This window comes from Montipora capricornis, chromosome 7 (assembly GCF_036669925.1).
Source record: "Montipora capricornis isolate CH-2021 chromosome 7, ASM3666992v2, whole genome shotgun sequence".
Taxonomy (NCBI): domain Eukaryota; kingdom Metazoa; phylum Cnidaria; class Anthozoa; order Scleractinia; family Acroporidae; genus Montipora; species Montipora capricornis.
In genome coordinates, this window is record NC_090889.1 from 42,161,542 (window position 1) to 42,184,857 (window position 23,316).

A 23,316-nucleotide genomic window follows, 5' to 3' on the forward strand; every position below is an offset into this window, starting at 1 on the left:
TAATATTGCACGACGAGAAAAACATCATTCCATCGTCCGCGTAGGAGCGTACCTGTGAGGTACTTTCTTGCATTGGTCATAGTTAGTAGTCTACTAACTATGCATTGGTCAATCGTGAGCTGTCAGATTGGGCGGAAGGTGGGAACTTCCTTCTTCGTCGAAGAAAAAGCGAGCGTTTTCACAACAAACTCATCTATGAGTAAGTTTTTATCAGTTTTCAACTAAAGAAACTACATTTTGCCGAAAAACTTACAACTTCGCTTATTTTTCACAAATCTCTTCTCTTAGAGAGGGCAACTGTGTCATTTCAGTGGTGTGTACATGTATATAAGAGCGTGTTTGTGTTGCACCAATAGAAGGAGACTCGTACCAGGTCCTCGACATGAACAATAACGTGTTGAACTTCGAATGTTTACAAAATCAAAGGTGACGAAGGTTTTTTAGCCTTTTTCCAAGATGTATCATCTTAAAAATGGGGTATTTGTGCAGGAATTTCTAAGAAATGTGTTGATTTATGTTTCATTTTATGAATTTTGTGCGTCCTTTTGTGAATTATGCGATTTTTCGTGAATTGTGCAATCGGATGCGATTTGAGGTCGATTGTGCGAAATCGCACCATCGCGTAAAAAAAGAAGGCCTGGCCTATACACGGGTACAAGTGTTTTGACACCTCATTAATATGCAAGAGATCTCACAGTCGTACACTAAATTGGCGTTTTAGTGTTCGCTTTCAATACAACACATGTAACTAAACACTAAGTCCATATCTTCGAAGAATCTTGATTTTCTCTGGAGCAATGAGCACATCAAGTTTTTTAACATGTCTCAGTTGTTCGAAGACATCCAACACAGCTTGCACGGAATAGCCATTGCTCCTCGTGGTCCTTTAGTGAAAGTGACGTTGATGAAAGTGATTTCAATGGATTTTAATTTTGATAGGAGAACAAAGAAACTCTGTTGTGCAGCTTTTATCGATCGGAAAATTGATCGTCATTCATGGAATGTATAACAATTTTTATTTAGATATTCTGAAAGTTGTAAAGACATAACAACTTGTTTATGATTTTGGCGAACGTGTTTAGGAGCGTTGCGCTTCATTTTACCCGTGTTTGTTAAAGGTGCAAAATAAAAATAGAAATAGAGCTACATGTCATGTATCTCCGTCACTGCAACAGAGAACATTGAAACTTGGTGCTGGCTAATAGGTAACACACTGATGGCTATAAAGAAATTGGTTCCCATGGCAACTCACTCTTTTTCAGTCCCCTTCAACATGATTTCAATATTTTTGGTGATCTTTGAGCTAGAAAAACATATAACAAGACCACAAACTCAACCTAACATATTTATATGAATGCAGGATCATGCAGATGAGACACCATTGGCAAGTATCAAAATGGAACGCAATGGTGGCCTGCAAAGCCTTTAATATCTGGGAGGTCTGAAACCCAGTAAGTTTCTATGGTAACAAAACTGGTATGCTCATGTTGTGGAGCACATATACTAGAATCGTACTGCAAAGAATCAAGCACTTCTGATACAAATTGGCTGAGATATCTCTTTTCATCATATACAGTGTATGATCAAAATTTGGTTGAGTAATTGTGGTGTCATCACTTAGCTAATTTGCATATTTGAAAAACTTGAATATCTCTGGAACAAAAAGAGATATTTGAAAATAGTATTAAATTAAGCATTCTTTTTTTCATACAGACTACTGTAACATGTTTATCTCTTAAAATGGCTTACAGTGTAGATAGAAAAGAAGCACTTTGAGTTGCCCCCTTCTCAGAGATCTGCCATTGTGCTACATCCTCCACATGTATTCTAAAGGTACTACTTGTATGGAGTTATTTTTATGTGGTTTCTGGTAAATACATGCAAGTCTTACCTGGTTTACTTTTCAGTTTCCAGAAGATGAGTCTTGATGCCTTAGCCAAGAAAATATTGGGTGTTAGAATGGATAAGTCCTGGAGAATTCGATGCAGCAACTGGGAAGCTGCAGAATTCAGCATACCGCAGATTGAATATGCCATGAATGATGCATTGGTTGCAAGTCATATCTTTCTTAGGTTGGTTAACATGAAGACAAGGCACAACAAGGATGAAAGAGGCATGTATGATTCACTTGTTTTTTGTCCAGTGAACGAGAACCATTTTGAAACTGAAAATGATTGGAATTCTCAAGGTGCTTGCCACAAGTTTGAACACACTGAACAGTCTTCTTGTGTATTGAACAATTGTGATGTGGAGAACAACAAAACAGATTTCACACTGAATCAGTCAGGAGACAGTCCAGAGTATTACTTGCCTGAAGAACCAGCTTTCAAACAACATCTCAATACTTTTAGGTTAGAATCTTTGAAAAATAAGAATCCCATGCAGGAGGGTTTGAATTTTGGAAATATCAGTGATGATAAGTTTCTTCGTGACAGATTAGCATTAAAAGAAGCTTTGTGTGGTGATTCTAAAATTTGTTATGAAGCTACAGTAGATCTCAACAAGTTTGAGTCACCTGAGATGGAAGGATACCTTTTCATGGATGAGGTTACCAATTTTCTTAGAGACCCATGCTTTACTCAAAGAGCAGGCTCTCTGTGTCAGGGTGTGGTGGACATTGCATTCAGGGAAAAAAAAAAGAACTTTGTCTCAAACGATGAGGATGAAAAAGATGAATTTAGTTCTTGTAGTGCAGAGAAGCCTCCAAAGCCTTATAAAAAAGGCACAACAAGAAAAACACCACTGTACATGAACTGCATGCTGGCAGCTCCTGATGGATCCAGACTTTGTACTCTGGATCGCAAGAAGGCGGACTGGTACATCGAGAGAGGAATAGGTATGATGTTCAGTCATTTCTTAGTTTTTAAGTTTAGATTTGGTCTTTATTCAAAACCTTGTGTTTGGAAAGGAAGCTGGCATTGCACACTGTATGATGAAACTGAGCTTGTGTATGATTTCTTCAGACGTCTTTGGTTCTACTGGATCTCTTTATCTCAATGACAAAAAAGACAAATTTTTGAGAATTATTGTTATTGTTACTGTTCATTGTGGGATCCCTGCATCTTCCTTGTTAATGACTGGGACAAGTTCACTTAAACCATGTTTTCATGTACATGTACTTCTTCTTCATTCTGCTTGTAGAACTACTAAGCAGACAAGGAAATCTAGACAATCTCTCATCTAAATTTTATGTTTAAATGGTCATGTACAATAATTTATTTTATTATTCAACTGTATTAGTTATTCTACAAAAAAACGCACGAACAACACACATACAAAATTATTCCATGATATTGTACAGTCAGTTATTTGTACACTTGGTTATTGTACAGTAGAGAATTGGTTTGACTCGTTTAGTGTGCTGACGTTGCCCAGTTTGCATGCACAAATCTGTCACACGTTCTCGCTTGTTTACAATACATCTGCTAAAAAATTAGTGCAAAAAAGTTGTATAAGAAATAGCTTGTTAGATGTTTTGGTGTGTAATATTGCTAGTATTATTTTCTCTTCGTTGTTTGTGTTTTGACTCACCCTAGTGGGCTTGTCAAAATAAAGCACAACTCGTAAAAATACTCAGCAGTACTACACACCAAAACATCTACATTTGTAATAAGATATATGTATTATATAGAGAAAATTTCATTTAATATATTATGAGGTGGAAGCTTGTTGTTTTCTATGGATCATCCACTCAAGAACTTTCATCATCATCATCATCATCATCATCCGCCCTTGTCGTCTATGACAACGAACGTCTTTATAGGCCTCCTCACAACGTTTCCATGTTTGCCATTGCTACGCTTAGCATTTGCAGTTGTTGCCTGTTACTTTTTGAGTGTTGTCATGTCAACACCCAAACGCTCTCTGTTACGTCTTAATCTGCTTCCTCTTGCAGTCCAAATTGTAGCATGGTACATCCACCTATTATCATTCATTCGCCCTAAGAGACTGGCCCATTGCCATTTTAGTCTTGTGATAGTGGTCAGGAGATCTTGTAGACCCATTTATTCTCGGATTTCGCTTGCTGTTTTGTGATGTCACCAAGTAACATTGTGTGCTCTTTGTGTTGATCTCAGTTTCAGAGCTATCATTGCCCCTACTTTTATTTTGATGGGTGGAAACACAAATTGTGACACTGGAGACATGCAAAGTAATAATTTCTACAGGTAACCCAGTAAAAACTGAATCACTGATAGCTTTGTAGTAATAAATTCCCTTTTCCTGATTTCTCTGTTTCTCTCAGCCACCTCACCTTTGGAATACATTTTTTTTTCTTTTTAAACAAAATTAATGTAGAAAAATTCTGGAAAAATGGTGAAGGCAACACAAAAAAATTAAGTATCCCCAGCTTTCTGTTTAAGCTGTTTTAGTTAATTTTGTGGAGTGTGGTGTTTTCAACTTGCAATAACTTCAAGTGCCCAAAAATTGGCTTCAAATTTTCCAGACCAGGAGACCCAGTAGATTTACAGCATAGCCATGATTGGATAGGGTTATTATTATTATTATTATTATTATTATTATTATTATTATTATTATTATTATTATTATTATTATTATTATTATTATTATTATTATTATTATTATTATTATTATTATTATTCCACCTTCACAGGCTGATCTTTGCCACCATAAAAACCTGAGGATTATGTATCAAGTACAGTTCTCGGAATCCTTGCTGTTCCTAATAGTGCAGGCTTTTGTAGGAATGCTGTTCGGAGTGTAATGCCCAGTTTCCAGACCCAGTCGCCTAACTTTCTTGTTACTCCACCTAGGGCGCCAGCAATAGACCAATTTCAATATAACTATTAAAATTCAGTTCTAACAAAAGGCATCATCTTGAGGGTCTGGGAAATAAATATAAGGATTTGTAGTTTATTCCCTAGAACCTCTAGATGGTGCCTTTTCTTTAGAACTGAATTTTAATACATCGAAAGTGGGCTATTATAGGTATTACCCGAGCACTTTTCAAATTCCACATTCTCGTAATTTCTCTCTTCAGGCCTTGGTATTTTTCAACCTTCTCACCCTCTTTTTCACTGAGTCTTAAATCTCCAGGGATAGTGATGTCAACAATAAAGCAGTTCTTGTCTTCCTTATCGATGATTACAATGTCAGGCCTTCTAGCTCCAATAATGGTCACATTGGACACAGACATCCCACAAGATCTTGATTCTTCCATTCTCCACTGCACTCTCAGGTGTATGCTCATACCACTTTTTGCTCCGCTCTAATCCGTATTTCTCACACAATTCCCAGTGGACTGCCTTCACAACATTGTCATATCTTCCTTTGTATTCCTTCTGAGCTAACTTTTTACACCCGCTCACAACATGATCGACATTCTCAACCTTCTCACCTCATAATCTACACAAGGGGGCTGTACATATGTGATATTTAACAGTTAGACAGGGCTATGGGTCAATAGCCCATGAGGCTATAAAAGCCAAATGGGCTATTGACCCAACTATTCACCCAACTAGTCAGACAGAAAAGGGAATAATATAAATTAAATTTTAGCAAATGCAAGTTGAAGAAATGTGTATTTGGGAATAAAATGAAAGAAAGCATCATGCTTTTCGCTACTCAAGGACTATTACTAATAGTCCTCTAGTAGCGTAGCCAATTAAAATGCAGTATTTGCATTAGTCCACTACATTTAGTTCTCCCATATTCTCCCATATTGTGTACATGTTATTATTATTATTATTATTATTATTATTATTATTATTATTATTATTATTGTGTTAACGATGAAACAACAACAATGATATTAAATGTAAGGAGAAATGTAGACTTGGAAAAATATCTGAGTCCCAGATGGGATTTGAACCCACGACCCTCCGTGATGTAGTCGGATGCTCTAACCACTGAGCTACTGGAGACTCCATGGTAAGCAAGGGTCAATTTGTGGGTCTCGAGTGGAACCGCATCGCGCGGCTACACAACCAAGTATTGACTGGCACATTTTGAAACTCACTAACAGCATCGCGCTGTCACATTAATGCATATCAAGATGCAGCCAACCAACCTCCAAAGTGAGTGTGAGTGTAGTCCTGAGAAGGACTGTTTCAAACAGTGTCTCAAACAGTCCTTCTCAGGACTACACTCACCCGGACGATCGTACTTTACTTTATGATATGACTCCTGGGTTCAAACCATTTACAAAGTGAGTGTGTTAACATCGCCGCGCGATGTAGCCGCATCGCGCGGCTACACAGCCAAGTATTGACTGACACATTTTGAAACTCACTAACAGCATCGTGCTGTCACATTAATGCATATCAACTTATGATTATTATTATTATTATTATTATTATTATTATTATTATTATTATTATTATTATTATGTGTTTCCATCCACAGTGTACAATCACTGATGAATCCCTGTCTGAATGCAACAAGCAGTCTCAGCACTCCAGAACTCTTCTTAGGATTCTTACCAATCCTAGCAAGAATGTCTTCCGCACCATGCCCAAAGCCCACATTAATCATCTTCATGTAGCCCTCAAAATTCTCCGTAATTCTACCCAATGCTCCTATTACAACCAGAGTGACAGTCACTTTCTTCATTTTCCACAAGGCCTTCACCTTCCTTGCAAAGTCTCGATACTCATTGGTTTTTTCTTCCTCTTTCAGCAGGATGCGACTATCTCCTTGGCAAGCAACGTCAATTCTCTGACACACTCTCCTCTTCTTATCGACCACTACAATATGTGGTCTATTGCAAGGGAGCCAAAGTCCCAAAATATTCACATTCACTCAAGATGGCTGGCAGTTTCATCACTTTTTTTGCATAATCTGCAAAGCGAATCCTCTTGTGTGTTGTCAATTTTGGCCTTAATCACCTTTGTTTTCAGAGATTGACTCTGTGCTGCCATTAAAGGACCTTTGGTCTGCTTCTTTAGGTGGCACTTCTGAAGCCACTTCCAACTTTTCTCACTCGCTGTTTCTTTCATCTCTCTCAGAAAATGTCCATGGAGCTTCTTCTCTGTCACCTCCTTGATCCGTTCTTCTGTCTACCTCTTCTTAAACTCATCACAACTTTCCTCCGCAGTATTCATTCTTCATTCCTTTCCATGCTGTAGACAGCAGGCTCTCTCCACTCCCAGCTACATAGCTTGTGAGCCCTATTGTTGCTTGGTCCACACAGACTTCTGTTGACACAAGTCATCTATTTAAACCACCTCTTTTTCTTGGCAGGTATAATTGTACTACGCTATCCCTTGGATGGAGCGCCCTGTGCGTAGTTAGTGTTTTCCGTGTTCTTTTGTCCAATGATCTCAACTCTTCTCGGGTCCATTCAATAAAACTTGCTGAGTACATATACCTTAGGAGAGAGACAGCCCATGATGTTGATGCCGCCCAGCTTTGATTGTAACAGCTTACGCACTCTTCTGAAGTATTCTTTCATTAGGCTGATCTTCATTTATTTTTGCTGGACCTCATCTGCCTCCAGGAAACCCAAGTATTTATAACTGGCTCCCTCTTCCAGATTCTTGATTCTTAATTCCCGCGGATTTGACAATCTTTCCTCTATGTACTACCAACTTTGCACATTTTGTCACCCTAAAGTCCATCTCTATTATCCGCACTGAACACTCGGACAGGATTCACCAGGATTCCAAACCTTTTTTAGACTTTGCATACAGCTTAAGATCATTCATGTAAAGTAGATGGTTCACTTGTTTGCCTTTGAGGTAATATCTGTACTTGGTCTTCCTGAGCAGTAGTCTTAACGGTATCATCGAGGCCACAAACAACAGAGGTGATAGGGAATCTCCTTGGAATATACCCCTCTTGATCTCAATTTCACCTCTCATTGTTGAGGAAGAATACAGCTTGATCCTCCATTTCTCCATACTGTTGGAAAGAAGCCTCTTCACGACGTTGTCTGCTATCCCAAACATGTCTAGACATTCCTTTATCTAAGAGTGTGGTAGCATGTCGTACGCCTTTTGACAGTCGATCCAAGCCATAAAAAGGTTCTTCTGGCCAGCTAGCATTCTGCATAATTAGCTTGTCTATAAACAGGAGATTGTGGGTCCCTCTAGATCTTTTGCGGGCTCCTTTTTGCACCTCAGGTAAAAGCTTCCAGTCATCTAGGTACCAGTAGGCATCTTCAGCTATAATGCCAGTTAGTAATTTCCACATCAATGGAGGACGTGATGAGCCTGAAGTTGTGAGCTACACTACCCAAACTTACTTCCTTGATGAACAGAGAGTTCTTCCATTGGTCATCCATAAGGGCACTTTTCCTGCCTCCAAACAAGGGTTGAGTTGTTCAACCAATCTGTCATGAACGCTTTTAAAGTTCTTCAGCAGAATCCCTGGACCAAGTCAGGGTTGGGAGATTTCCAATTAGGAACCTTGTTAAGAATCATCCTAAGCTTGTCCATATTGATTGCTATATCCTCCTGGCAGAGCATATCTCCTCACTCCTCAAATCCTTCGTTTCGCATTATTCTTGTGCACACTTAAGTGTCACTCCAAATTCTATTCCAGAACTCTCTCGACTCTTCTGGATTGGGATGTACTTGTTTCTAATCTGCTTCATTGTCGAGCTCATAATAAAAACTAATTAAAGTTGTTATTATTATTATTACAATTATAATAATGATTATTATTTTAAATAGGACACCTTACAAGCCTCGATCCTTACACAGTCCAGCTAAATTTTGAACCTGCGGGAAGACCAGGCACAGAAGACTATTATTACCTCAATTTCAAAGACAATGTTTGTGTTGTGTGTGGAAGTGATGAAAGTTATATGAGGAAGAATGTTGTTCCTCATGATTACCGCCGTCACTTTCCACTTGTGATGAAAGATCATCACTCGCATGATATTTTATTGACATGTCCAAAGTGTCACTGCCTGGCTAATCACCATGATGACCAACTCAGAAAGGAACTGGCGATCAAGTATAATGCACCACTGGGTAAGTTCATAGTCTACAATTGATGTAGTATATGGTGACTCCTGCGCGGAATTTCTTTTGGCTTGTCACACAATCTTTTCTCCCCAACAAGCAAGATTTGTTGGAGAGGAAAGGTTGCTACTGTTGGTCTGCTTAACTTGCATGTAAATTAAGTTTTTCTGTTTGATTAAAATTAGCTGCTGGGCACATGAGTCATTAAGTATTTGTTAAAGCTTTATTTGGCGAGTTCCAACATTGACATCCACTGTTCGGTAAAGAAGGTATTTTAAGGTCAAACTGCTTGTGTGCTCAACTGAGTGCATTTAGATGTGCCAGTTCAATCATTGGGAGTTTCATAATGTTAATAAACAAATGTCCTTGTTCCCTTGAATTTCCAAAGGCAGGACATCTTTTGAAAACATTTGAGTCCGTGGAAGAGTAGTTGCCACAAATCTGAGATGACTAAGCAGATGAGGCAAATACTGGTCCGACATGTATCTAGAAAATGTGTAAAATATGTTGGAGTTGCACACACTTCGAAGCCTTTGCCCATTGCCCATTTTTAACTGGAAAATGACAAAGCCATTTCAGAGTTATTGGAGGGGAGCTGGCTGTCACTCCTATGGTTCCGTCCATCAGATGGTGTTGATTTTTTTTATGTTAGTCCCCTGACTTGTGCATAGTGCTTGCGCATACATTAGGGTTTTGTGAGGCACTAATGGAGGACAGTCAAGTCAGTCATGGAGCCGGGTGAGAAACCGTCTTATGGTACATGACTTTGGCTTGTTGCTAGACCATACTAAAATACTAGGCCACCAAAAGTGTATCGTAGGTGTAAATACTCTCGATCTAACTTCCTTTCAATCAAGAGACTATCTACTATTCTCAGGGTTATTTTCAGTTTTTAGCAGTAGAGTCAAACAATAAAATTATGCCTTTTTGAGTTGTACAATGAAAAACTAATAGACTATATAGGAGGTAGTATACGGAAAATGAATGTGCAATTCTCAAGAGCGGCAAAAAATTACCATAGTGACGAAAAAAGAAATTATAACCGAATGTCATCTATTATCACCTTATTAATTATTTTTGATGGACCAAGGGGGTAAGATTAACAAATTGATGTCAGTTTTTCATGCATCTGTCCTGTTATTGATCATGACTTTGGTCATAACATTGTCAAAGTAGCTGTGGATCCACGAGGCGATAGCCGATTGGATCCGCAGACTACTTTGACAATGTTGTGACAAAATTCATTGTCAATAAGAGGGCAGACGCTTGAAAAACTGACATCAATTTGTTTTGTACAAATTCGTTTCTTTTTTTTATTAATTATAATAATTCAGGTTGAGTTAACATGCGTGCTGCACACTAACACACTAGTGTGCTGTGTCCTCTCGCACGCTAGGTTTCATTAATAATTAACACGCTTTCCGTGTTTGCGTGCTCACGCTGTATTGTTTCAAGTGTGTTACATGAAACAAAAGCATAAGCTCATTAATGTGTGCTCTAGTGTGCTCAGCAAGCGTGTTTTAGTCAGTTTCTATTGTTTTCAAGTGGAAGCGTGTTGGGAGCGTGCTATCACCTTTGTCCCTAAAATCATATGGAGGGTCACAATTTAGTATAAATACACAGGTGATTATACAAAATCGCGCGCTCTCATTGGCTCGCTATCTTGGATTATCAGCTGATAATCACCTCGACACACAAAATGGCTGCCAGTAGTCATTTTGCCACTGTAAGTGAAGATGATTTTAGCGTTGAAATGTTTTTTTTTTTTCTCTTTTTTGAAATAATCACCTGTGTATTTATACTAAAACAATTATTCGCCTCAGGCTCAGTGATTATCGGTGAGTATTCACCAATAATCACTTCGCCTTCGGCGAATAATTGTTAAATAAACTATGTGTAAATGCTTTGAGTAGTGTGAATAGAATTAGAATTTGAATTAGAATTGAATTACAAATTGTTGCTATAATTGCAGTATGTGCCATTTTGCGGTCACAGTTTTCGTACACCATAGGTCCACTTCCTGTGTGTGCTACCTAACCTACTACAGTACTATTAAAGAGTAACTTAATACTCATCTTTGTAACAGCCCCACACTCTTATTGTTGAATAATATTGCCATTGACCAATGAATAAGTGCAAACCACCTAGTTTCCAAGGTCTCTTCTCCTTCTCTTGGGAAAGGGGAGAGGATAGACCCTGGGAACGAGGCTCAACATTTTCACCTTTCATACTACGAAAACCACCGTTCTGTGGAATGGGTCTGAATTATTGAGTGACTGCCACTTCAGTTAAACATTTGGATGAAATTCCTTTCTGACGGTGTGCTTTCGCCGTTAAGGTGTACCGAAACAGAACAATGGAAAGATATGTTTTGTTCTTGTCCAGCGAAGAGGTTGCAAGTGCAACCACGGTCTCGCTGTTACTTCGAGTGTAAGTTTTGTTTGCTGGCCTAAAAGGTAGCATCGAGCACAACACCTCTCAAGGATTTGAACTATTTACAAGTGAAAGTGGGCGGGGCAGTGACTCAGTAAGTCGGGCCCATTCCACAGATCGGTGGTATTCGTAGCAATTAATTTTCCGAGTTCAGTGACTCATAGCCACTTTGATTTTTCGTTTTTTTTAAAGGAAATGCTGCTGTGTGTCGACTTGTGGAAGATCCAGTTCTAAGGAAAGTGAAGTCAGCTGCAAGAGCTTTAAATTATGCCGGTAACAAAATACCAGAGGACAGACGCCAGGAACTGTCAATAATTGTGCAGAAATACTTCAATGCACCCGTTTTAACTCAAGAAATCATCATGCAGGCTGCAGCAATGGAAACCCGTAAGGAAAATGCTAATTTTGTGTCACATGGACGTGAAGTGGTGAAAAGAGTTCGTGAAGAAGGGAAACTACTGGAATTTGAAAAGATGTGGAGAAAGCACTTTGTTGATACCATGCACCCAAAGTACCTCCCACCTTTATGGTCGGTGGATCATCGTCACGAAGCTTTGAAAGAAAAATTGGGGGTCGGTAATGACTCTTTGTAATTCCATCTTTAAGTTCTCTTTACGTAATTAATTTTCTCTAAAGGCTGTGATTGTTTTGTTATGTATCAATCAATTCCAAGAGGGCCCATCCTCCCTCTCCCACCCACTGGCAAACCCTTGGGCATTTGACCTTTACAAAATGATATGATCAACTCCCCCCCCATGTTGCCAGTTTACACCGTCAAATACCACCACTTTAGTGCCTCACACAAAGCGTGAAATACCCCACCCTCCGTGCAAGAAGCAAGTTTGGCCGTTCTTATGAAACGTTTATTATTATTTTTTAATTTTATTTGATCAGTTAACCGTTGATGTTAAACTTGCGTCAATAGTCATTCCAGAAGGATTCACCTGCTGTAGTTTTGACAAACTGATGTTTCAATAATATGTAAACAAATACGATTGATGAACAATCGAGCAAATCGATGAAGCATGCCGTCACGACATACTGATGATATAAAACGGCAAAAATGAAGAAAAAGGTCAAGATTACTTACCTTTCAATAAAAGTTCAACAAAGTTTAATAGCGCCCACAAACGCTTTACGGTTGGATTTATCCTCATTCGAGACTTTAAGGGAATTTTTTCGTAAAAAAAAAGTAAAGACAAGCTACTGCTCGGTACAAAGTATGGGTTTTCTTTCGTGTCAAATTCCCCACTATGCAGAGCTATCCTCTTGTCAAATGCCCGGGGTATGCCTGGGGGTGGGGGGTGGGGGCTACATTAGCCGTATATAGGGCTTGCGAAAACTGTATTGAAAATTGTGATTATATAAAGACGAAAAATGAGAATGATTTAAATTTATGCTTAACTGAAGATTTAACTTATTTGGCTCCTAAAGTCATTAATGTTTTATTGTTTATTGGAAGATATGTTTCAGTTTGATTTTGTTTTCTATCAATTGGTATTCTCGTGAAGCTGTTGAAAACTGGACTTACAGACACCAATTCTAAATTTTTTCGTAACCGTTCCCTTCATCTAAATCCAAACTTCCAATTGAACTTTCGCAGCGCAAAGAATCCCTTCGTAATGAATATTTTTGTGTATTTATCTCGTTTCCTGGTAAATGATCTCTTTACAATTTTCCATACGTATTATCACTTCACCCGACCGTTTCAGGCCTCAAGCACCTTCGGAATCTAATACTCAATACTCAACTAAACACTCGAAGTGATCCGACGATCGATCAAAACTCAGAGTAAGTCCCTCTTCACACATGACTTTCTTCCCACCACACGTAATTATGCTAATTTATGTCAAATCTATTTCAAACACAGAGGGATTCAAACTAAACACTTGACTGAAGTTCGTAACGACATAAACAGAAAAAGGAGAGGTTTCATCATTGTCTATTTTGTAATCCTTAATGTTCAGCTATGTTTTCTTGTTCAGCGTTTACCCCAAAGGTAATTGGAAAATTGATGTTCCTGTTCTGACGTTCATGTACTCCTAGTCCAGCTTTTACAGGATACAACTTCTTCAAGGGTCTTGTCACATTGATTACTCGATCTAGCTCCTCTACGAGTTCTCACCACTGCTGCATCGGTGAAATCCATCTCGTCCTGTGATGAGGGATTTGACCACTCCCATATTCCAAAATAGTCTCGGCGTCCTGTTCTTGTGAATGTAAACAACGTCTCCTACATTGACGGTTGGTTGTCTGTTTTTCAGTTGGCAATTATGATGGACACGTAACTCTGTCAAGTACTCCTTCTGCCAACGTCTCCAAAACTGCGAAAGAACAGTTGTCAGATAGTTCGGACGTCTTGGCAATTCACGTCTGGTCTGAAGTGCTTTCGAGGGAGTTTTCCCTGCCTTACTCAACAGGCGACAACCAATCATCAATTGTGACGGCGTCAAAGGACTTTGTAATTCATCATCCACGTACGTGAGAGGTCGTGAAGTGAGTATTCACTCTATTTCCACAACAACAGAGAGCTTCTTCTTCATAGCTAACTCTCGCAGTTCCTAAGGTTTTCTTGAGACAGCGTTTAGTTGATCTAACGAGACGTTCAAAAAATCCTGCCTACCACGGAGCTAATGCGACGATAAGTTTCCATTGTATGCAGTGGTCTGCTGGGAACTTCTTCAGCTCTTCGCTCTTGAAAGTGGATCCATTATCTGACACTACAAGATTTGGAACACCACGTCTGGCAATAAACCTTTCAAAACTTCTCACGAAAGCTTCGGTTGTCAGCCTCAGGACGAAGTTGAGATGAACTGGCACTTGTGTATAAAGGCCTGTTTAAACGGTTTCAATATTTGCTTCAACATGTTTTCAACACTTTGTTGAACCAAATGTTCGGTGTGTTTGAACAGGTCGTCCAACATTGTTGAAAGGGTAGAAAATGTTGAAAGCGTGTTGAATCAAGTTTAAATCGGTTTAGACTTTCATTCAACATCGATTCAACTTTTCCTTTGTTCTCGAAAATGTTGAATGGTGTTGAAGCCCTTTGAACAGTCTGTTCAACAATTGTAGAACACACGCATGCTCACATCAGACCGCAAAAGACAACATGGCGTAGTTTATCTGGACGAGAGAGACTGGTTTCTAGACCCTAGTTCCTCACGATCAAATTTCACGAAAGTGTTGGTTCTTTGGTTGGCACAATGTTGGAACCATTTGGACGGCTTCCGCACAACTTTGTTTTTGCGTCCAACATTTGCCCAACATCCGTTCAACTTTTGTTGAACGAATGTTGGTCAAATGTTGAAACCGTTTAAACGGGCCTTAACACGATGTATGCCTTGTTCATATCATGCTCTTGTCATAAACGTCCTTGACATAAACGGGGCCCGCAATGTCAACTCCCACTATACTTGTAAATGCAAATTTGTGGGACATTCTCATATGGACGACCCTTAAGTTTCTTGCACAATAGACACTTGTTGATTATGCTCTTAACCGTTTGTCTGCCCTTCTCAATCCAATACCTTGACTTAACTTGAACCAAGGTCTCTGCCACTCCATTGTGCATCACTTGATCATGACACTTAAGGACGGTGCTTACTAATTCAAAGGTACATGTATTTTTGCGCGGTTTACTGAATATGCGGGAAAAGCAGATCTTAACAAGTGATATTAAAATCCAAAAAGAAAATTGGGGGTAACCACGCTTTTTTCGATGATAATTAATCGACAATATTTGTAAAAAGCTTTGGCGTTCTTTTGCAAATTGAAGCTTAATGATCTCTGAAAAATGCATGGTTACCCCCAATTTTCTTTTTGAATACCAAGAGCATATGCTAAGTTCTGCTTTCTCCGAATAGTTTTGAACCGAGCAAAATTATTCCTGTATTAATAAGCACCGCTGATAGGAAATCCGAGTGTCTTGAGATACGCAGAACATATGCGCAATAACAATAGAAGGCACCGTCATTAACAATCACCAACTTAGTGAATTAATGACTTCTCGGCAACAGCATCGGAAATCGTGTATCGTACAGTAGGAAAGACATGCCAATTCTTCCTTGACGTCGTAGTATCCCTTCGTCTTGATAAAGGCCTAATGATGACTTCATCTGTGGATACTTGTCGCTTTTTAGGATCTCTTGCTGAACGTGCCTAATCCACAACATCTCTGCTTGTCTGTACAATTTCGTAAAATCTTCTTCCGTTCCTTCCCTGGACCTCGTCTTCTTCAATTTCTCAGTAAACAACAGCATAAGCCTTTTTAAAGAACTGTAATTCTCAGGATTGATTAAGTTATCTAGACTCGGTTCTTCTTCCTTCCCTTCAACGAACGTGGTGACTAAGCTGAAAACAGCTGGTTTAGAGGATTTCTGTTCACTCAACTCTTCTCTGACTGGTACAACTGTCAGTTGAACTGGCCACTGCTCACTACTCTTAGACAGGAAGTCGGGTCGATGTAACCACAAGCTGCTTTCTTTCAATTCTGTAGACTTGATTCCTCTGGACGCTATGTCAGCTGGATTGTCTGCTTTGGAAAAGTACCTCCACTGCTCAGGGGGTGAATTCCTTCTCGATTCTCGACAAACGGCTTGTACTTCTTGCCAGTGTTTGTGATTCACCACCGTGAAATCATAGAATCTGTCCAGTTAAACAAATCGCCAATTCTAATGCTTGACACACACTCTTCAACAATCTGGACGCAGTTAAGTTGGACATCAAGTCCAGAGGAGGGATAGTTTGTTTAGCTAATGGTGCAACTCTTGTCTTCGAAGATACTATCTGACATTCCACCCTTGCCTCATACTCTACTCTAATGTAGACCACAGCTCCATAAGCCTTTCCGATGCATCAGCAAAACAGTGAAGTTGGACTGACTTGACCTTGTCTTCATTCAATCCCTCAGCATAACATCTCTTAAAGCTCACTCTTCCAGCCTGTCTCAAATCCGATAGAGTCGCCAGGCGTTGGTGATTGAGTTCAGCATCAACCAACTCGTCCCAGTCTTTTCCACCCTTGCAAAGTTTCTGACACATCATCTCGAACGGAAGAATTACTGGAACTACCAATCCCAAGGGGTCAAAAAATCTTGTAGCTGTACTGAGAATCAATCTTCTTGTTGCTAGTTGGGCATCTACATCTCCTACTGTCTTCTTCAAATCGTAAATCAGTTCATCTTGGGCTGGGTTCAATCTCGACCCCAGAGCTCTTCTCTTGACTGAGGGAGGGAAAATCTCTAGGGAACCTTGAAACAAAGTGTCCTCTCAATGATTTTCGTGAAGAACAATCAAAAGCGTCTCTAATTGGTGCATTCATGTTAGCACGAGGAGTGAGCAGGCGCCGTAAGGTTCAAATAGCCCATTTGTGGCTAAGAATCCTACGGTGTTCTCCTACATAGAGTTTTCCAGAGCCTTGGGTCGATCCAAGGCTCTGGTGACGAGAATGGGGTTGGGTTCCAAGGTAAAAGGTAAGGTAAGGTTTTCTGTGCTTTGCGTTAAAACTGATTTAGAGAAGCCTTCGTCTTCATCTTCAACTCTAGCTCTATTGCTCTTTTCAAAAACCTCACTGAAAGCTTCATTTTTTTTCCAGTTATCTCAGCACACTTCCTGAATTGCTACTCTACTTTCTCATATTGAAGCCGCCTGACTTAAGGCAGAGCTTTATCTCCTTAGACAATTTGAACGCACTATCCACGTCACCATTTCCAGAGACATAGTCATCAACATATAAAGTCTTCAACAGCTCTCTTGCAAGTGTACTGTAAACTGGCAAACATGTGTTTAAATGGTGTCTGATTATGTCATTTAGAATGAAAGGACTTAAGTTTACACCAAACACCACATGTGCAAAACATAATGCCATGACCTCCGGACTTTCCTTGTTTGGATCTTTGACCCATAAAAATCTCACAAAGTCCCTGTGTTCAGGTTCAATCTCAGCAAAATGTCAAATAACAAGGGATTAAGAGGAAGGTCCAATGTAGGCTCAAACACTTTAGATGAGGTATCATATACAACTCCCCCCTTTAGCTGTATCTCTGTCACGTCTCACAACTCTCCTGTGTGGAAGATAGAGAACATCTCCAGGCGGTAGTATTTGATCATGTGGTACCATTTCAACCACACCACTGTGCATTTTCTCTCTGATCACACCATCATACTGCCTTAGAATTTCTGGTTGGTTCTTGAGGTTACTTAATTGTTGTTGTCAGTCTACGCAATGCCACCGTATAATTGTCTGGTAACATGAGTTGATTGTCCTTGAAAGGTAACCTGACCTGGTATCTCTTCCCAGTAAATGTGATGTCATTTGAAAACTTGTCATAGACTGAAGTTTCATGTCCATTAATGCCCAAAGTTTCTAAGTCCCAAAATGTCTGCAGATCATCGTTTATATCACTTATCTCTGTGGACTCTATCTTTAACACATGCGTTGAACTCAAATTCACTGTGCATGACCTTGTCAACTTTGAGCTCACAGTTGGTTCTGACAAAACCCAACCAAATTGGTTGCAAGGGCTACTGGTCCATAGGGATCTCCCTTAATGATATTCCCAGTGAAGAAAGACCGGTAATAATCTGTTCCTATCAGCACATCAATACTGACAGAATCACTTGTATCACATACAAGTTGTAGACCCTGCAATGCAAGTAGGCCAGTTTTTAGTCAACAGAAATTCTTTTGGTCAATCGAGGGACACATACTTGGGAATGAAACGAAATTCCGATTTTATTTTACCTTTAACTCCTAGAGAGGCCCAAACAATGACCACCCAACCAATTGTAATTCCTTTTTTGTCTGTTTGGTGCCAATTACCCCTTGGTTGGAAGGAAAAGAGTTGACGACAAAGAATTTTCAAATTTTCTAGGACGTTTTTTCTTTATTCCTCGCCCACAAAAAAAGACTAGTAGTGAAAACAAGTTCGTTTTTGTCGTGCTTCAGTTTGTGTGGCATCTGAAAACGGACCAATGTTGAAATGTCAGCTTTTCTCTACAGTGGTCAATTTTTAGAAGATCATTCAGCATTCCGGTGCATGCGCATGCTGAATTAGTCATTTCCGAGTTCATGTTTGCCTCCTCTTCAAAGCGAGTCTAACTGTGAAGTTTTTGTGATGGTAATAAAGTTCTACTTTACATAAGAATGAAACATAATATAAGAACGGTGCCTACTATTGCTATTGCGCATACGTTCTGCGCATCTCGAGATACTCGGATTTCCTATAGAATTTTGCAAGTGCTCTTGGTATCCAAAAAGAAAATTGGGGGTAACCACGCATTTTTCAGAGATAATTAAGCTTCAATTTGGAAAAGAACGCCATACATTGCTTTGTCTTTTAAAGCTTTTTACAAATATTGTTGATTAATTATCTTTGAAAAATGCGTGGTTACCCCCAATTTTCTTTTTGGATTTCAATAACACTTGTTAAGATCTGCATTTCCCACATATTCAGTAAACCGTGCAAAAATACCTTTGAATTAGCAGGGCACCGTCCTTAATTAGTTTTCATTCAGATGTGAAGTTAGACTCGCTCTGAAGAGGAGGCAGACATGAACTCGGAAATGGCCTCTTGAAACTGCTTTGTAATTTAGATTCTAGAGTTGTAACTTACAGTGAAATCACATCATCATGTATAGATCTTTTTCATGATGGCGGCCAAATAAAATATTCTTCTATGTTATTGCTAATAAGCTATCCTAGCCTCGCTACAACGAGCAAATTTTCAAGAAAATATTTGTTTCAAAATGAGGGCAAGAGGTCTAATTAACATAAATACAAAAGAATGAAAGTGGTCTGTAGATAACTGTAAAGAACACAACTGCGCATTAAAAAGTTTCCTCGTGAGTTTCAAATTTATTTCAATGGTGTTACTATCACGAAGCTATGGAAATGTAAAAAATTTCCTTGTTTCCAGTTGGGCTTCTTTAACTCCTCGTGGAATTCGTTTTCCTCATCAGGTCTTCAACTAGTATTCGATTCCCTGTCATCTCGGTCGTTAGCCTGCAAACGCAGACGTATTTCCGAATCGTTTCTCTTCCCCATTTCTCACTCCACTCTTCATAAATATTGTTTTCCTTGCCAGGTCTCCGACCAGTATTTGATTCCTCGCCATCTCGGTCGTCTGACTCTTCATAAATATCGCTTTCCTTATCAGGTCTCCAACCAGTGTTTGATTCCCTGACATAACGGTCGTCTGACTCTTCATAACTATCGTTTTCCTCATCAGGTCTCCAACCAGTATTCGATTCCTTGTCATTTCGGTCGTCTGACTCTTCATAAATATCGTTTTCCTCATCAGGTCTCCGACCAGTATTCGATTCCCTGTCATCTCGGTCGTCTGACTCTTCATAAATATCGTTTTCCTTATCAGGTCTCCGACCAGTATTCGACTCCCTGTCATCTCGGTCATCTGACTCTTCATAAATATCGTTTTCCTCATCAGGTCTCCAACCAGTATTTGATTCCTCGCCTTCTCGGTCGTCTGACTCTTCATAAATATCGCTTTCCTTATCAGGTCTCCAACTAGTGTTCCATTCCCTGTCATTTCGGTCGTTTGACTCTTCATAAATATCGTTTTCCTCATCCGGTCTCCGACCAGTATTCAATTCCCTGTCATCTCGGTCGTCTGACTCTTCATAAATATCGTTGTTTTTATCAGGTCTCCAGCCAGTGTTCGATTCCCTGTCATCTGGGTCGTCTGACTCTTCATAAATATTTTTTTCCTTATCAGGTCTCCAACCAGTATTCGATTCCCGGTCATTTCGGTTGTCTGACTCTTCATAAATATCGTTTTCCTCATCAGGTCTCCAACCAGTATTCGATTCCATGTCATCTCGGTGGTCTGACTCTTCATAAATATCGCTTTCCTTATCAGGTCTCCGACCAGTATTCGATTCCCTTTCATCTCGGTTGTCTGACTCTTCATAAATATCGTTTTCCTTATCAGGTCTCCAACCAGTGTTCGATTTCCTGTCATCTCGGTCGTCTAACTATTCATAAATATCGTTTTCCTCATCAGGTCTCCAACCAGTGTTCGATTTCCTGTCATCTCGGTCGTCTGACTATTCATAAATATCGCTTTCCTTATTAGGTCTCCGACCAGTATTCGATTCCTTGCCATCTCAGTCGTCTGACTCCTCATAAATATCGTTTTCCTTATCAGGTCTCCAACCAGTATTTGATTCCCTGTCATTTCGGTCGTCTGACTCTTCATAACTATCGTTTTCCTCATCAGGTCTCCAACCAGTATTCGATTCCTTGTCATTTCGGTCGTCTGACTCTTCATAAATATCGTTTTCCTCATCAGGTCTCCGACCAGTATTCGATTCCCTGTCATCTCGGTCGTCTGACTCTTCATAAACATCGTTTTCCTTATCAGGTCTCCGACCAGTATTCGATTCCCTGTCATCTGACTCTTCATAAATATCGTTTTCCTCATCAGGTCTCCAACCAGTATTTGATTCCTCGCCTTCTCGGTCGTCTGACTCTTCATAAATATCGCTTTCCTTATCAGGTCTCCAACTAGTGTTCCATTCCCTGTCATTTCGGTCGTTTGACTCTTCATAAATATCGTTTTCCTCATCAGGTCTCCGACCAGTATTCGATTCCCTGTCATCTCGGTCGTCTGACTCTTCATAAATATCGTTGTTTTTATCAGGTCTCCAGCCAGTGTTCGATTCCCTGTCATCTGGGTCGTCTGACTCTTCATAAATATTTTTTTCCTTATCAGGTCTCCAACCAGTGTTCGATTTCCTGTCATCTCGGTCGTCTGACTCTTCATAAATATTTTTTTCCTTATCAGGTCTCCAACCAGTATTCGATTCCCTGTCATTTCGGTTGTCTGACTCTTCATAAATATCGTTTTCCTCATCAGGTCTCCAACCAGTATTCGATTCCTTGTCATCTCGGTGGTCTGACTCTTCATAAATATCGCTTTCCTTATCAGGTCTCCGACCAGTATTCGATTCCCTTTCATCTCGGTTGTCTGACTCTTCATAAATATCGTTTTCCTTATCAGGTCTCCAACCAGTGTTCGATTTCCTGTCATCTCGGTCGTCTAACTATTCATAAATATCGTTTTCCTCATCAGGTCTCCAACCAGTGTTCGATTTCCTGTCATCTCGGTCGTCTGACTATTCATAAATATCGCTTTCCTTATTAGGTCTCCGACCAGTATTCGATTCCTTGCCATCTCAGTCGTCTGACTCCTCATAAATATCGTTTTCCTTATCAGGTCTCCAACCAGTATTTGATTCCCTGTCATTTCGGTCGTCTGACTCTTCATAAATATCGTTTTCCTCATCAGGTCTCCAACCAGTGTTCGATTTCCTGTCATCTCGGTCGTCTGACTCTTCATAAATATCGCTTTCCTTACCAGGTTTCCAACCAGTGTTCGATTCCCTGTCATTTGGGTCGTCTGACTCTTCATAAATATCGTTTTCCTTATCAGGTCTCCAGCCAGTGTTCGATTTCCTGTCATCTCGGTCGGCTGACTATTTATAAATATCGTTTTCCTTGTCAGGTCTCCAACCACTGTTCGATTCCTCTTCATCTCGGTCGTCTGACTCTTCATAAATATCGTTTTCCTCATCAGGTGTCCGACCAGTATTCGATTCCTCGCCATCTCAGTCGTCTGACTCTTCAAAGCTAGTTGTTGGGATTGTGACGCTTTTTTCATTGGAAAAACCAAACGGAGATTGTGTGACAGGAAGATGGGACGCATTACAAGGCTCTCCCGACATGTACAGCTGGTCACAGCTCCGCTCTTGCAGATCATGTCATTTCCACCGGTCACAACATCAAATGGGACAATTTTGAGATTTTGGCAAATGGAAGGTCTGGCCTTCATTGTAAAATAAAAAAAAAAGACATTGTTGATTCAGAACTTAAATCCAACATTCAGTGTAAACGTTGGTAGTGTAAAACTGTTTCTCTTCTGACTGCCATATTATAATATTAAGCTATGATTGTAATTTCTACTACAACCTAGTTACCAGTGCTTCTCTTTTATCTTCTAGCATTTTTAAAAATTGATGCAGATCGTTTAACCCTCACTTGTGATGATGTATATTGCTACACACATAGTAATGCGAAGTTTAAATTTGTTCGCTATGTTCATTTCCACCGTGTGCGTTAAGCGTGTCATTTATACTGAAGTATGCTTGTGTTCCTTTGTTGCCGAAATTAGTTCCAATGTGCCAATATCATAAAGTTCGAGTTTTCGCTTGAGTATTGTAGGCAAAATCTGCTAAAACACTCCTCATTAGAATTCTTTACATAAAGCTAATAAGGAATACTTTGTTCTTCTTGTATGCCAATGTGCAACTCTCACCAGATGAACTTTTGTTCGGACACGCTTTTGTGGAGTGTTTTTGAAGCCGTGTAATAAACTCGTAGGCCGTGTCCTATTAAACAGCGCATAATTAACAATGCAAGTTTATGCTGAAGGAAAACAAAAGTTAAGCAACCTCGTTCCCAGGGTCTCTCTTCTCTGCCTCCTTTGTTATTTGTCTCTCGACGATAGAGAGACACTGGGAACGAGGTTGAAAGTTAAAAGCCAAGAATCTTGAGCTTTTTTTATTATCGGTAAATTAATTCCAGTAACCGAGACTTAGCTCTATGGAGCTAGGGACCTCAGTTTCTGAATAGCCCCTATAACTTTTCAGCCTCGAAAAATAGTCTTAGAAAATGGGATCGCCCTATTCGGTCTGAAAATTTGATCTTTAAACATGTTTTCAAGAACCCTAGGTGCCAGAGTAATTATTTTTCAAGGTCGGAAGGAGAACGCCCAAGGATTCCAAATCAACGGTCGAGGACGAAAATCGTTTATCGATTTTGAAAGTCGTCCTCGACCGTTGATTTGGAATGGCTGAGCGTTCTCTCCGACCTTGAAAAAAAATTCCACTGGCACCAGGGGTAACTTTATAACTTTAACTTTATTTGCATATACAACTGG

At 39.7% G+C, this 23,316-nt stretch overlaps 1 protein-coding gene and 1 non-coding gene across 4 annotated transcripts in view; one reads left to right on the top strand and one right to left on the bottom strand.

Annotated features, from left to right (window-relative positions):
- LOC138057225 (exonuclease 3'-5' domain-containing protein 2-like) overlaps positions 1-22,479 on the top strand; it is a 31,302-nt gene extending 8,823 nt beyond the window's left edge. The window contains exons 3-6 of one of the 3 annotated variants that reach the window (XM_068903277.1): positions 1,908-2,836; positions 8,634-8,936; positions 11,553-11,932; positions 21,955-22,479. In XM_068903277.1, coding sequence (XP_068759378.1) covers positions 1,908-2,836; positions 8,634-8,936; positions 11,553-11,932; positions 21,955-22,011 — 1,669 coding nt within the window. In that variant the 3' untranslated portion in view covers positions 22,012-22,479. Of the gene's footprint in view, positions 1-1,907; positions 2,837-8,633; positions 8,937-11,552; positions 11,933-13,624; positions 19,206-21,954 lie in introns of those variants that run through there. The other 2 variants (XM_068903278.1, XM_068903279.1) reach the window with 2 other exon arrangements.
- Trnac-aca (transfer RNA cysteine (anticodon ACA)) lies at positions 5,810-5,883 on the bottom strand. Its single transcript has one exon. It is a non-coding gene; the product is annotated as a tRNA-Cys (tRNA).
- Positions 22,480-23,316: the final 837 nt, after the last annotated feature.